Below are 14,871 nucleotides of genomic sequence, written 5' to 3'. Positions count from 1 at the left end.
GTAGAGCAGAGAATGTTGCTAGAAGCCTCAACAAAGTAAATACTATGGGTTGTTGGGTGGATACAGGTGCTCTAAATCCCTACCTTAACAAGCAGGAAGTCAGAAAATATTGCCTGTAGTTGAAGGGCTAGGATTTTTGTATGTTATGTTAAACTGTAATAGAGAAAATTTGAAAAAAGTGACTGTCAGAGAGCAGAAAGTGAGAAGAGAGAGATGGTACAAGTTTGGAAACTGTCCCTTTTTTTTCATGGTGGGGATGACCAGACCAGCAGAGGGAGGCAGAGAAGAAATCTGGCTATATGTACTTGATCTTGCTCTCAGTGTAGTCCTGGGGAAAAGTTGGGCTCACTGGAGCTAGTAGAGCTAGTAAAAAAAAAAAAAGGTAAATTATGAAATAGATAATAAATGTATTACTTAGGATTATGGAAGTAACTACTAGAAGAAGAAAAGTCAGAAATGTTTAAAAGTAGTTATTTTGGAGAATGGAGATAGGGATAGGGGAAACAAGGTAACTTTTTATTTTTTCTTTTCTTTACACTTTAAATTTTTATATTACTTTATAATGAAAAAAGAACAAATGACATTTTATAGGGTACCACCTCCATTTATTCAGTAGTCATTCAGTAAACATTTGAATGCTGCTATGTGCTGGGTACTAGGTATGGCTTATGTGGCATTTTATTTCTTTTAAACTTATTCCTTAATGGTTAATAAGTACTATATGGGTTATTCTGGTACTGAAATTTATGAATGGCATTGTTTTGTGGACTTTTGAGGTATTATCATCTTGGTAGTGTTGATTCTTACTTTGGTTTATTTCCTAGGTTCATTGTCCCCATTTCTTGTGTGATCTGTAATGACATCATGGCCTATATGTTTGGCTTCTTCTTTGGTCGAACCCCACTCATCAAGGTAAGTGGATCACCCTAACATGGACCATCACCGTGAGGGGAGGGTGGTGCTTTCAATATGAGTAGATCAGCTTGGGAGACAGAAGAGATCTAGCTGGTGTGTACATCTTTATGTCATCCTGATGAAAGGCTAGTAATAAATTAGCTTCAAGAGAAAAGCCAGAGGAAGACTTGACAACTACTCATAGGAAAAAAAAGAGCTAATAGGGAAAATATTTTTATAGACGGTGTAGGCACACTTTTGTGGCTTTGATCTGAATTTGAGTGTTATCATTTAAATAGTTTGCTGTTTTATAATATAATTAAATTATTTGGCCAATTGAAACAGAAAGGAAACTGAGGGCTATCAGACAGGGAACAAGGAAACCAAGTATGGGGTACTTTAGAAGGTGAGGTGGTTTAATTGAATGAGTTTTTTTAATAGTAGAAAGACCTTTAACAGTTAATCATTATTCCCAAAGCTAGAGTTATCAAAATGCCTTTTTTTAAGAACTTGCTCTCTGTCCACAGCTGTCCCCGAAGAAGACCTGGGAAGGCTTCATCGGGGGCTGCTTTGCTACTGTGGTATTTGGCCTTCTGGTAGGTGGTGCTCCCAGTTGGGTGGGGGATGGGCAGAGGCCTCCCACCCACCTTCAAAGCCCATCCATGGCTAGTGAGCATGTCCCCCGAGGCCAAGGACTCTGTCCTGCAGAATGGCAACCTTGCCCTATAGCGGGGCATGAACATGGCATGGGCAATGCCAGCTGTCCTTTATCTGCCAGTCTTTAAGCAGTAGAGGAGTGGGGGCCGTGCACACCTTGTACTCCTCTCAGTCTGAGGCCTGGCAACACTCAGGAGATGGCATTCTTGTCCAGGCAATTGATATTTTGCCTGAGAGTAAGAGGTGAGGTGGGATATGCCATTCTAACCCAGATTTTCTCCTGTGCGTGTCTTTCCTGGAGAGGAATGATCTCCCAGCCCTTTCTAGAGCACCATTCACTGCTTTTGACCCTCAGGCCTGTCTCTCCCCTTTTCAAAGTTGTCCAGCTGCCCTTCAGGGCTGACCCCCTACTTACTGCTCTTCAGCCTTCTCTCCTCCTGGTTGTCTCCCTCTCACTATACCACTCCCCTCACCACCTGCCATTTTGAATTAAGGGATCCTGAGAAAAATGGACCGTTGCTCCTCCAAATGGGTGAAACTTCTTGTAGTTCTTTGCCCAAATTCCCTCAGGTCTTTCCTGGATTTATTCAGGGCCTGGTTATTGGAGCAAGTACATTGAAGCCTCAGTGGGCCATCAGCCTCTTTTCCATTTTTTTTTTCCAGATACAGGTAAAATACACATATGGTGAAATATGAACCTCTGATTTAGTGCATAGCTTGCACTTAGGGTGCTAGGCACTGTGAGGGACTTGGCTGAACCAGGCACGTGCTGCCCAGGCAAGATGGCTGGAACTTGTCTCCTTAGTCTGTCTGTTCTCATCCTCAGCTGTCCTATGTGATGTCCGGGTACAGATGCTTTGTCTGCCCCGTGGAGTACAACAATGATACCAACAGCTTCACTGTGGACTGTGAGCCCTCGGACCTGTTTCGTCTGCAGGAGTACAACATTCCTGGGGTGATCCAGTCGGTCATTGGCTGGGTATGTGCCACTCACATGGGGCGAATGATCCTTGGCTGGATAGTGACTACACAGAGAGAGCCCTCTCTCCACCACTGCCTTCCCTCAAAAACAACTAGCTTCCTCCCTCCCCAAAGCTTGTAAGCCCCAGGTTGGAGAATTGCTCAAGTCAGCTCAGGGTGAGGACGGGAGGAGACATTTTCTCCCGCTTCAAATCATTAAGACCAGGATTCTGAAAGTGTGCTTTTGGATCCTGGGGCACCCTGAGGTCCTCTCAGGGGGTCTGTACTTTCTTCATAACATAATGAAGAAAGTTTCACTTTTTCACTTTGTCAACACTTGCCATGATGGTGCAAAAGCAGTGCTGGCACCTTAGCATGAGTGAAGGCAGTGGCACTAAACTGGACTGTCATTGAATTCATTATGCCACATACTCACAGGAAGACTCAGCCAGCTCACTTTAAGAATGTCTTTGATGAGATAGTAAAATTATTAAATTTATTAAATCTTGACCCTTGAATACACACCTTTCTAATGCTCTGGTACCAAAATGGAAATTATACATAAAATGCTCCTGCTAAATGCTGCAGGACAGTGCTTACCTAAAGGAAGACTGCGTGTGCACCTGCTTGAGTTACGAGCTGAACTAGCGGCTTTTTTATGGGGACATAATTTTTACTTGAAAAGAACCGGCAAACTATAATTTTTCAGATTTGGATTTTTGGCAGACATTTTTCTTGAAAAGAAACAAAGTGAGTCTGTCACTTCAAGAAAACAACTGACAGTAGTTGTTACCAATGATAAAATTTGGCTTTCAAGTACAAATTAGAGTTTTGGAAAGTGTATACCTGCCACTGTAAGTTTGACAGCTTCTTAATACTTAAAGGCTTTTCTGAGGGATCTGTGGTGATTTTAACATATGACGTTTTGACATTGTATGGCAAAATTTGTCTACATTTGAAAGATCTGTGTAACTCAGTGAACCAGTATTTTTGAAATGGCCAGTGCATGGTGTTACACAGTCATGCACGGGTAAACGATCCATTCAAATGGTCATTGATAGGCTTTCAGATTCCACATTGCACCAAATTTTTAGAAAACTACGACTCAAGTTCTGATGTAGTATCAGAGAAGAATACCCATAATTATCTGAAAAGACGGTGCTAAAATACGCTTCCTTTTTTCAACAATGTGTCCTTGTAGGGCTAGATTTTCTTCATACACTTCAACCGAAACATCATATTGCTGTAGACTGAATGCGTAGTACCTTAATGTCCTCTATTAAGCCATATATTAGAGATTTACCAAAAACAAACAAAAACCCGCAAACCAGTCTTTTTCCTAAATTATTTTGGGGTGGGGGGAGAGAAATAGTTTCATAAAGAGGTGGTTTTGTTGTTTGTTTTTTAATGTTAACAAGTAATAAGCCTGGGCTTGCAGGCATCTCAACTGACTTCATTTATTCTTTTCAGAAAACAGTCCGGATGTACCCCTTCCAGATTCACAGCATTGCCCTCTCCACTTTTGCTTCACTCATTGGCCCCTTTGGAGGGTTCTTCGCTAGTGGATTCAAGCGAGCCTTTAAAATCAAAGTAGGAAAACCCTTTTCTTTTCCCCTCATTGTCTCCAAGCTGGGCCCCTTTTCACCCGTCTTCTGCCTTCCTCCTCCTATCCCACTTCATCAGCCACCACCCCCTTCAAAATACCAAGCTATGAACTCTGATTATTAATGTGTGCTCTTCTTCACCCATGCATGGAATTTAAGTAGGTTAAAGGAAGATACATTGTTTCTAAGAAAATTCAGTGGTTGGATTTTCAGTATATTTGTTAATATATTCTTTCTTCAAAAGAAACATTTTGTAATTTAATAAGATTGTGTCCTATTATAGCTTCAGCATTTGAATCAATACTTACTTTTCACTTTCTGTTGCCCTCAGCTATTCAGTACAGTAGCTGGACATTGAGGTGGGACCATAAACCAGGCTTTGACTTGGCTGAGGCCAGGCTCATCAATCCTTCCCCTCCTCTAACAGGACTTTGCCAATACCATTCCTGGCCATGGAGGCATCATGGATCGCTTTGACTGCCAGTATCTGATGGCCACCTTTGTCAATGTGTATATTGCCAGTTTTATCAGGTATAGTACCTTTCCATCTGAACCAAGTTAGTGGATTTTTAAGTGGTGAAATTCTAGAATTCTAGCTACTTCTCAGTTTGAGTGAAAAAAACCAAGTGTGAATGCAGTTTTCAGTTGCTATTAGTTATGGATTCCCTGAGGACCCTTACCCTCCATTAGTAGAGAATCCAGAGAGGGAGCAGCTACTTAAATAATCAGGCCCTCGAAGTTGCTTGGCCCCTGCTTTGCTCAGTGCTGTTTCTTCATCCTCTTCTAGGGGCCCTAACCCGAGTAAGCTGGTTCAGCAGTTCCTGACCTTGAGGCCAGATCAGCAGCTCCACATCTTCAACATGCTCAAATCTCACCTGACTGACAAGGGGATGCTGACAGCTGCCACGGAGGACGAATAGGGACCACCAAGGGCCGGAAGAGCAGGAACAGGGCTGAGTGAGGGGCAGGGCTCCAGGGCAAGCCCAGCTGGACAAAGACAAGACTTCAACTCACTGTCTTTTTTTTTTTTTTTTACAGTGTTTTTTATTTGTGGATTTTAAAAAAAAAATCTGTGTGTACAGTCTATGTGCTTATGATTTGGGTTGTAAGTAACCTACAGCTTTGAGTTGGAAAGAAGTCATGGTGGTAAAACCATTTGGGTTTTTAAAACCGAAGTTTTTAACAACCTGGAAGACAGTGTTGCCCAGCTCTGAAGCACCTGCTTGGTGCTTCTAGCTCCCAAGCTGGAGCTTCCATATCTGGGCTTGATCAGAGTGGTCATTCATCTGTGTTCGTCCAGTTTAGCCACCCCGCCACCCCGCCACCCCAAGCTCTCTTTGTAGCTGACCCCCAGCAGGGAAGAGATGCACAGCTTGGATGTCTTTACTACTGGAGCGCTTTCCCTGGGCTTCTCAGTAATCCCTGCCTTGGAGCTACAGGAGTGCTGCCTCCTGAGGCTGGAGGGATGAAGACTTGTTAATCAGATAGGCATTCTGTTCACAAATCCTGTGGAGTATGAGCTCTGCTTTATGATATGGGTTCACCTCGCTTCATCACAGACTGAAAGAAGGTTTCAGTTTTTATTTTTTTCAGAAAGCATGAAAAATTATAATAGTCTGGAGAAAAGCTACACTGTACTATTTCAAGTGTATGCAGTAGGATATACTGTAGTTGGGCCTTTTCCTACAGGGTTTAGGCTCAAGTGGCTCCTATAGGGCAGTCGGTTAACTGGGTCTTTTCAGGGATGATGTCGTTCACGTTTGTGCTGTAGACTTGTTGCTGCTGAATCCCTTCTGGGGGCTTCCCGATTTGACAGGGAGCAGAGGGCTTCTCTTTCACATGCCCATGCCCTTGGCCTTGCTGACCACCCACATAGCTGCTGTGTTGTGTGTGTGTGTGTGTGTATATTATATATATAATATATATATGTATAACTCTTAAGGCAAGTGTGTATCTGTGTGTGTGTTAAAAATCACTTATTTCTTACAGTGATTTCAATTGTACCATGACTTCTTCACTGAAACCACAAAGTCCTGCTTACAACTCTGCATAACCCAACCCAATTAGAGGTTTGAAGCTTCTGAAGATTAAATGCACACTTGTTGTATAATGTGACCAGTTTAAATGTAGTTTATATTTTACAGGGGGACCGTTTTTCTTTTCAACTGTGACTTATTTATTGTTTCCTTTTAAGTAGAGGAGTGAGGTTGACTTTTGGAATATACGTTCTTTGTCAGGACAATAAGCAAGGGGAGAGCTTGGTGGCCAAGTGTGTTCCATTATTCTGTGCCGTATTGGTTCTCATTGCCAAATGGGGGTGTAGCAGCTTGCTTCAGCACCTTGGGCTGGTGCTGCTTTGCTTTATTTCTGTTTATCTCAGCCTCACTGCATCCGTGGATGCTCACAGCCAGCCCAGATCACTAAAGCGTCCAGCACGGACCAGACCCCTCTTGATGTCTCAGCTCACAGTCGCTGTGTGACCTTCCACGTGCAACAGCTTCTTTCTTCTGAACTTTTATTTCCAGTTCATTACATGGCTTTTCTTTTTCAGGTCCAAGGCCCCCTTAAAAACAAAATGTGTTTTTGCATGGGGTTTTAGTGCTGGCTGTGACTCTAGGTAGGACAGACACATCACTCTGTGGGTCCTCATTTTCTGAGGTGTCTTGTAATTCCCATATTCCATGATTCTGGCTGAACAAGTACATGTACCAGAGGCTGCTGCAGGTATTGAGTCATGTCCTGGGCACCCAAAAAGCAAGTACTTACAGGCCTTTTCTAAATACTTGTCCTTAAAATGCTTGTCCTCAGCAATAAATCTTAAAAAGTGGAGGTGATGAGTAATGAATCTAGTTTTCTGATTGCAGAATGAACTTGGTTCCCCAAACCAGAGATGGAATGGTGCCACATTTGTCTCGTGGTGCCCTACTGTGGGCAGATGGTGGATCCTTGGGTGCAGGGAGTCTCAGCTGGGACTCGGCAGCAGAGAGCCACCTTTGAATAGGTCTTCCTTTGGGATCAGGGAGCCTGGCACATTCCTGTGGACATGGCTGCTGATGGGGGTCCTGGGAAACGGCAGCTGGAAGCTCAACAGAGCTGCCATCAAGAAAGCCCGAGGGTCAGCTGGGATTTTGTTTTCTTTTGATTCCCTTCCTGCTTTCTGGTGAAATAGGGGAATTTCATAGTCAGTAGCCAGGAGACTGATGCCACCTTGTGTCTATATAGCACATTGTTTTTCTTTCTCCCATTTATTGAAAATCTTTCACCAAATAGACAAGTTTCCAGAGACTTGTAACACACAGCTGTGCAGATATTAATGAGTGGCATAACTTGCTTCAGATCCATTTTTTTTTTGTGAGAAATAAAATGTGACAAATTGTGTGCCCTCCCTTGTTGTGGATTTAGTTTCTAACTCCCATGCATGGTTTTATGTTTCCCATTTGATTTTGTGTTCATACATATTGTGCAGTCCTGTTTTAGAGATTTTTTTTTTTTTTTTTCCAATTTGAATCCTATACATTCTCACAGCAGCCTTCTGAGGTACCTCAGGTCAGAGGCATGAGCCCTTTGCTGATGAGGAAGCCGAGGGCCGGGGGGCACTTCCCCAGGGTCACGTGGTGGTTGTGCTCACCAGCAGGACAAGGACTTCTCATCCCCGGGCCTCCTCACCTTTGGGAAAGCGCAATATTCCTTCTGGCAAGCTCAGGAGGCCTGACCTGTGTGCCATGTTTAGGGTTTAAGTTGCTGTTAGCTCCTACCTGGTGACATAAGGAGCTGATGGAAAAAGAAACCAGGGAGCATCTGCAGGGGCTGGGCCTGGGCGTCCTCCCTGGCGAGTTCTCGTGACTGCTCGCAGGACACCCACGCCTTTTCCCTTTGCGTGCATGTGCCACCCTCTCAGTTGCTCTCAGCATCGAAAAAGTACACATTTATGTTTTGCTTCTGAAAGTGAAACACTCTAAGGCAGCCTGGGCCTTATTTATGTTTATTACTTCTTGCCTGTTTCATATTCTGAGCATTTTAGTAGGTATAGTTTAACTGTATTTAAGATGTATCTCCTTCTAGTGTTGTACAATTCTGTAATGTATGTTTGAAACTAATGTCTCTTTCAGAAGGGGCAAAATGTAACTTAGCCTTACACAAGTAGACTCTGAAATCATTTTATGGTATTTATTTTTTCCCCGCTGTGCTTTTTATCCTGTAACTTATATTGTATAAGAAGATTCCAAAAATATATTTTAACGGAGACTAAACGGGCCCTTTGATTTGAATGAGCTAGTTGCCGAGTTAGCTGGAGGCTGATTCGAATGGATCCTTAAGTTCACATCTTCAGACTGTCAGTGAGCCCCTGGCAGGCTCAGGAGCATCCCTGACATTGCCAGGGGCAGGGGTGTGTGTGACTGACTCAGGGCAAAGAGCATCATTGCTTGGAAAACTGGACAGCAGTGGCCTTGCTCCGTAAGAAGCCTGCCCAAGGTCAGTTTCCAAGGAAGTAGATTTGCATTACTGTACTAGATGTGGCACCTCTGAAACTTCTTCTTGTGTCACTGATATCTTAGGCACCATCGCCTTTTGTCTTTGGGAGTAACTCTCATCTGTGCCCACCTTTCTTGTGCGTTGTGATTATGTGCTGAGGAAGGGGTGGAGTGGGGAGGGAGCAGTTTCCCTTAGGCCCAGGGTTCCTGTTCTTCCACAGTCAGGGTGGGAAGTTTCCCTTAGGCCCAGGGTGCTGTCCTTCCACAGAAGGATGTCCAGGTGACTGTCACACACACATTGCAAGACAACAAACCATGGGCCGACTCTCACTGTGCTTGTCAGCAGGGGCTCCGAAAGAGTGGCTGGAACAAACCATCAGCTTCCTGAAGAGAGGGTCTGGTTCTTGGGCAGAGCCTCGTTATTCTGTCCTTGTCTTGGTGAAACGAACTTCCTTTTCCCTTGATCACCTTCCATGCTCGCAATTACCCAGCTTTCACTTTTTAAAGAGATTACCCGCTCCCACTTCCTAACTTGTTTTCCCTTGTTGGGTGGGGGCCCTTGTGGCACGACCTACATAGGGTGCTAGGCTTGGACCAAGTGGTGATGAAAGAGGCTAATTTAAGGGCTCTTCTAGGCCTACCTCCTCTTGGTCCTGAACTCTGTTCACCCACATTCCCTGCAGAAGGTGGGCCCGTTCTCAGTGAGGAATGGAGTCCCAGCTGCTGACTGCCTATTTCCATTTGAAGGTGGCCCCGTCTTTCTGTTCCTCCCATCACTGCACACCCCCCCCCCTTTCAGGTTGACCGGCAGTAACCTTATTCACCTGGCCTCTCAGGTGGGTAGAGGCTGCTGTTCTTACGTGGGGCTGCCTCTTGATAGAGTAAGGCTTTCACCTGTCCGTATGTATGGCATGTTTTCAAAGACAAAGAGATCTCAGCTGGGAGGCTGGTTTGGGAGGTATACTTTGGGTGCTGAAGTGTTGGGATTTTAGAACATGTAGATGATTTATGAGAACAGAATGCCAGAATATCTGAAGTCTAGGATTTTATGGCCAGTGGCTTTCAAATCCATTGGCTCTTTGAAAACCCTGCCCCCCTTCCCCTCTTCTACCAAATGCCTATCTGATGAGGCTCCTTTTTATTCTCGAGTCATTAAGTTACCAGCAGTGTGTTTATTAATAATAATTGCAATAATAGTGCTTAATATGTGCCAGGCACAGTGCTAAGGATGCATTATCCCTTTTAATCCAGAAAACAACCTTTGATCAGGTATTATCTCCATTTTATACATGAGGAAAATGAGGTACCATGACAGGCAAAGTGCAGTGGTTAAGATAGACTTTGGGCTCAAATAGCCCTAGGTTTGGGCAGGTTACTAGGTACAATTCCAACCCAGCTGGCTCTGATAATAGCAGCTCCCTTACGGGATTGTTGTGAGGATTTTATGAGGTAATGCATGTAAATATTTGTCAGTGCCTGGCACATAGTAAGCTCAATAAATGGTAGTTGTTTTTATTGAACCCAGCTGGTAATTTGAACCCAGGGTTGTGTGATGCTGGAGACTGTTTCTCAGCCACTACACTGCCCCTTCCCTGCACACAGCCTGGGTGTTCAAAGTCTAGAAAGTGACCACACTCTCCTTCTGAGAGAATCAGTCCAGACCTTACCCATCTACAGTGACTGGGTACTTCCCACTTCATTTAGAAAGCCAGCCTGACGAAAGGAAAGAGGATGTGGACAAGTTCCAGAATTCTCCATTCCTGGTAGGAATGGTTTGCCTGAGATTTTGCTCACCTCCTGCTGCCCCTGGTCTGGACTTGCCACGGGGAAGGAGGCCCTTTCCTCTTGCCTGGTGGTGCCTCCACTTCCTGGGCAGTAATGGCTGATCTGTGAATTGCTGTGGACCCCATGTCCCCCTCTGCCAAGAACTGTGCTCTGTGCACACAGCTCAGGGACCTGCAGCAGTCCTCCGTGTGAGCGGACACCGCGGGGCCCAAGAGGAGTGGGAGAGAGAGAAAGCTGCTCTGTAGTAGATGATAGTACAGAGGGAAGGCCTAAAGCTCTCGCTCATGTCCTTACACATAACACGTCAGGGGCTTTGTGTTTCTTGCTTTCTTAAAAGTGTTAACAGGGTAGACGCAGGTGACCACTTGGGGATAGATAGAGGGTGTTTCTCTTGGATTCTAGGTTAGCAGAGGATCTCAGCGGTGATTCATGAATGAAAGGAGAGTAGGCACCGGATTAATGAAAAATGAAAACTATTTCTTTTAGTTTTCCGAATGCAGACAGAGGAGTTGGGGAGGGTGTGTTTGAGGTGGCTCATTCTTCACTTGGAAGGAATGGTGTTGACGGGGTATCCCGGAAGTTCTCAAGCCAATAGAATAATAATGACCTAGGACCACTGGCTTGACTGTGGGCTGTTTCCTGAGTGAGGGGAATGAAGATTAGACCCAAGGCCCATGTGTTTAAATGGTAGTCTCTCCCCTTCAGTTAGTTGCTTATGACAGGAGCCAGGAGCACAGTTGTGGGGGTTTAGTGAGCAGCTGCTGTGATGGACTGATCCTAGGCCTGCCTCCCACTCCTCTGGACCCATGCTTGCCAGGCCGGGCACTTCCTCCCTCATTGTTGCATCTAATGGACCAAGGCAGCTTTTTATCTGTAGAGAAAACAGCTCCAAACCAGGGGCAAGGGCCCTCTGCACCTTGGGCTGAAGATGCTGCTGCAGTGGTCTCCCAGGTCTCGGGAGACCCTTATGTAGTGCTCAGAGTCTCTAGTTGGGTTTAGCCACCTGGTGACTGTCCTAGGTGAGATTCTCTGCCGACGTCATCCATAGCGCAGTCCCTGTCCTTGGCTGCTGGAGCACCCATTTCTTACCTTTGTTAGTTTCATGTGCTCGTTTTGCTGGCTTTGTGCCAGGGAATGCCAGACTAGAAAGGGGGTTGAGAATGTACCTACCTGTTTTTATAAGGATGTCCTTTGTGTTCTGTTGCATTTGAATCCTCCATACACACAGCACCATGTGGCTGCCACACAGCACTGTGTTGCTGCCTTATGTCACACTGGCTGGGTGTCTGGGAGCTGATTACAAAGGGAAAGAGCTGAGCAGACATCAGGGCCAACATAACCAAAGGACTTGGAGCCAAGAGAACAAAAGGCAGTGTCAGGATACACTGGTTTATTGTCGTCCGGCCAGCGGACTGTTGAGAAGCCATGGGGGCAGCAGCAGGAGGAGTGCAGGCAGAGGAGAGGCCAAGAGTCCTGCAGCTGGCGGAGGCCAGCCCTGAGTGTCTTGTGGGTGCGGGAACAGAAACTGGGCTCAGAAACCCATCCAGGTCTCCCTGGATTCAACGCTCATGCACTGTGGATTCTCTTCTGGAGTCGATGCTGATACCAAGTTTTAAGTTTTATTGGTGTTTAATACTTTCCAAAACAGGAGGGGAAGACCAAAGTGTTAGAGACAAGCGGCCCCTCTGTTGAAGATTGTTGGGAAGCCTGGTGGTGTTGGGTGAGTCAGGCACTTCCTCAGTTCTGTTCACTCTGAAGACCTGTTTAGTGAGAAAGTTCCCCAAAACATAGAAATGGCTTCCCTGGCCCCACTGGGGAGTGCCAGGTAGTCAAATGTAGCCCACTGCAGTGTCTGTGCTGCCAAGATTGGCCCCGAGTTTGTCCTGGCCCTGCCTCTGGCATTTCACTAAATCCATGTGTTTTTGCCCCAGCTGACCTTTCTCTGTGCACTGTCTGATCAGTATTGAACTGATTCTTTTTCAATGAAGTGTCAGATCATGATATACTGTACATTGGAAAGTATTCACCTTATTTATATACCTGAATCTTCCTACTACACAAATAAACATCTGTTAAATTCTGCATCGTTTGTGGTATCTGATGGAGGGTGTGCTGACTTGGTATGAGATGTGGGGGGGGGGGTTGTCTGTATGGAACCAGCATCACTTCCAGGGCGCTGCCGACCACTCCCTCCTGAGGCATCCTCTGCCCTTGGCCTTCACCTGCTCTCTGGCTTTCCACCTTTCCTCATTTTGCCTTGGCTGCTCCTTCTAAGTTGCCTTTCTGGGCATCTCTCCTCCTGCTGGCCCTGCCCTTAGCTGGCAGCATTCTGCTCGAGACACTTCTCCCCACTGAATGCTCTCCTGGGTGTTCTTGCCTACTCTCAGGGCTTCAGTCACCATAATCCTGCGGTTTCCAAGTCCACATTCCTAACCCTCATGGGCCTGTGAGGCCTCTTTGTGTGGACTTTGCATGGCCAGACCCAGGCCCTCCTCCAGTACCTGCCCCAATCCAGTGTTCTTTCACCACCATCAATTCTTCACTAGGAGTGATCTCATCAGTATCCAAGGCCTGCCCATTCTACTTTCTAAATATTCTTCAGATTCATCCTGACTGCCAGTTGGCTCCATGCAGCCTCGTTGCCTCCGCTCATTCATTCCTTACACAATAGCTGGGGTGAGATTTCTCTGCTTGGCGCCTTCCTGTGGCCTTAGTTGAGGCTTGTTGCTGAGACCTGACCCCACGCTCAGGTCCTGCCCTCTCACAGCCACACTCCTGCTGTCCCCTCTTTGTCCCAGGCGCTCTCATCTCCTAGCCTTTGCACGTGCTGTTTCCTCTGCCTGATTCCTCCTCTCTCCCTCCCTGGCTCACCTCGGCTGCCTAACTCCTGCTCATCTTACTGTCCCACCGTCAGCAGCACCCGACCCGGGAGACCTATGTGCTCCCCACCCCAGGACTGCTTTCCTGGTAAGACTGTGGGCCCTGGTGGGAGGGTGGTGGCTGCCCTGGCTCTGAAGTCCGGGGGCTAATGCCTTGGGCCAGTGGGACCTCTAGATAGCTTGCCTTTTGGGTAGGAGCCTCTGCCTTTCTCACCTATAGGGACCCTAAATGGTGGGACTTCTGGAATGAATTGCTTCCCAACACTCAAAGTGTAAAAGATACTGCATTTACTTTCCTAAATCCAACAAAATGTGACTCCAAGCCACCAGTTTCCGCAATTGATGAGAACCCCAACTTTACTTGTCTTCCCTTACTGCCTTGCTCCCACGGGCTCGTGTGGTGCCAGAGACAAGGGGGTCCCATGTCTTCAGTCCATCTACTGAAGGCTTTCCTCATCCAGGCCTGTGAGGTCCATCCACTCACTCCCCAGTCAGTGTGTCAGCACCCACCTCCCTGGGCACCCCTGCAGCTGTCTGCATCTGACATTCTGCCACCTCAGGGCCCCCGCACTCAGGCCTTGACCCTCTCTGTGCATTCGACAAACACTCGTGGAGTGCCTGTCCTGTGCTAGGCCCTGGCTGGACACTGGCGATGCAGCAAAAAATAAAGCTGACACCGTCCCTGTTCTCAAGGTGCTCATTTTGGAGAGGGTGGCAAACATGTGAAAAAGCCATGTTAGATGGAGAAACTGTAGCCAGGAGAGGGGAACAGGGAATGCTGGTGAGGAGAGCTTGCAATTGTAAATAGGGTCCTCAAGGAGGGGCTTGCTACCACAGTGATGTTTGGGCAAATGGACACACACCTGAGGGAGGTGGGGGAGGGTGTTCCAGGCAGGTGCAGAGCAAGTGCAGACACCTGTGCCTTCGAGGAACAGCAGTCATGGATGAAGCAGGGTGAGTTGGGAGGGAGCCGTGGCAGGTAATGAGGTCCCAAAGAGACTAGGTAATTAAGCAGGGCCAAGGCCACTGGCTTTTACTATGAGCAACATGAGAAGTTGTTGGAGAGTTAAGAGCCAATGAGTGACTTGATCTGTTTGTTTTCAAAGGGTCACTTGGCTGCTGCACTCAGACTTGATTTCAGAGGGGGCAAGGGCGGGAGGAGGGTGCAGCGGCAATCTGGGCAAGAGAGGATGGTGGCTGAGCTCCGTTGATGCAGTGAGAAATGATCAGATCATCAGGATGTGTTGAAGGATTCTATGTGGCCTGGGAGAGAAGAGGAGTCAAGGATGGCTGTGACGTTGTTGGCCTTGGCAACTGCAAGAACGGCATTGCTGTTTTTCTGACCTGAAAAAGGCTGTGGTGGGAAGACAGAATTGGGGTGGGAGGTGGAACAGAGAAGGAAGACCAGGATTTTGATTTGGACGCAGTAGGTCTGACATGCCTGTGAAATATCCATTTGGGGATGTCCATTCCAGGGGGGTGGTCACAATGTGGATATTATTCTGCAAGATCCGGGATACTGGATGAGATCACTGATGAAGAGTTGAGGTCTAGGGACTTCCCTGATGGTCTAGTGATTAAGATTTTGCCTTCCAGTGCAGGGGGTGCAGGTTCAATCCC

General features: G+C 46.5%; 1 protein-coding gene across 1 annotated transcript in view; it reads left to right on the top strand.

Moving 5' to 3' along the window:
• The window catches only part of CDS2 (CDP-diacylglycerol synthase 2), a 68,383-nt gene extending 55,929 nt beyond the window's left edge, over positions 1–12,454 (top strand). The window contains exons 8-13 of the mRNA XM_030872610.2: positions 825–912; positions 1,422–1,490; positions 2,378–2,530; positions 3,982–4,101; positions 4,543–4,646; positions 4,903–12,454. Of these exons, the coding sequence (XP_030728470.1) occupies positions 825–912; positions 1,422–1,490; positions 2,378–2,530; positions 3,982–4,101; positions 4,543–4,646; positions 4,903–5,035 (667 nt within the window). The 3' untranslated portion in view covers positions 5,036–12,454. The remainder of the gene's footprint in view (positions 1–824; positions 913–1,421; positions 1,491–2,377; positions 2,531–3,981; positions 4,102–4,542; positions 4,647–4,902) is intronic.
• Positions 12,455–14,871: the final 2,417 nt, after the last annotated feature.

The sequence above is a fragment of the Globicephala melas genome, chromosome 15 (genome assembly GCF_963455315.2).
Source record: "Globicephala melas chromosome 15, mGloMel1.2, whole genome shotgun sequence".
NCBI lineage: Eukaryota > Metazoa > Chordata > Mammalia > Artiodactyla > Delphinidae > Globicephala > Globicephala melas.
This window is presented reverse-complemented; position numbering and strand designations above follow the sequence as displayed.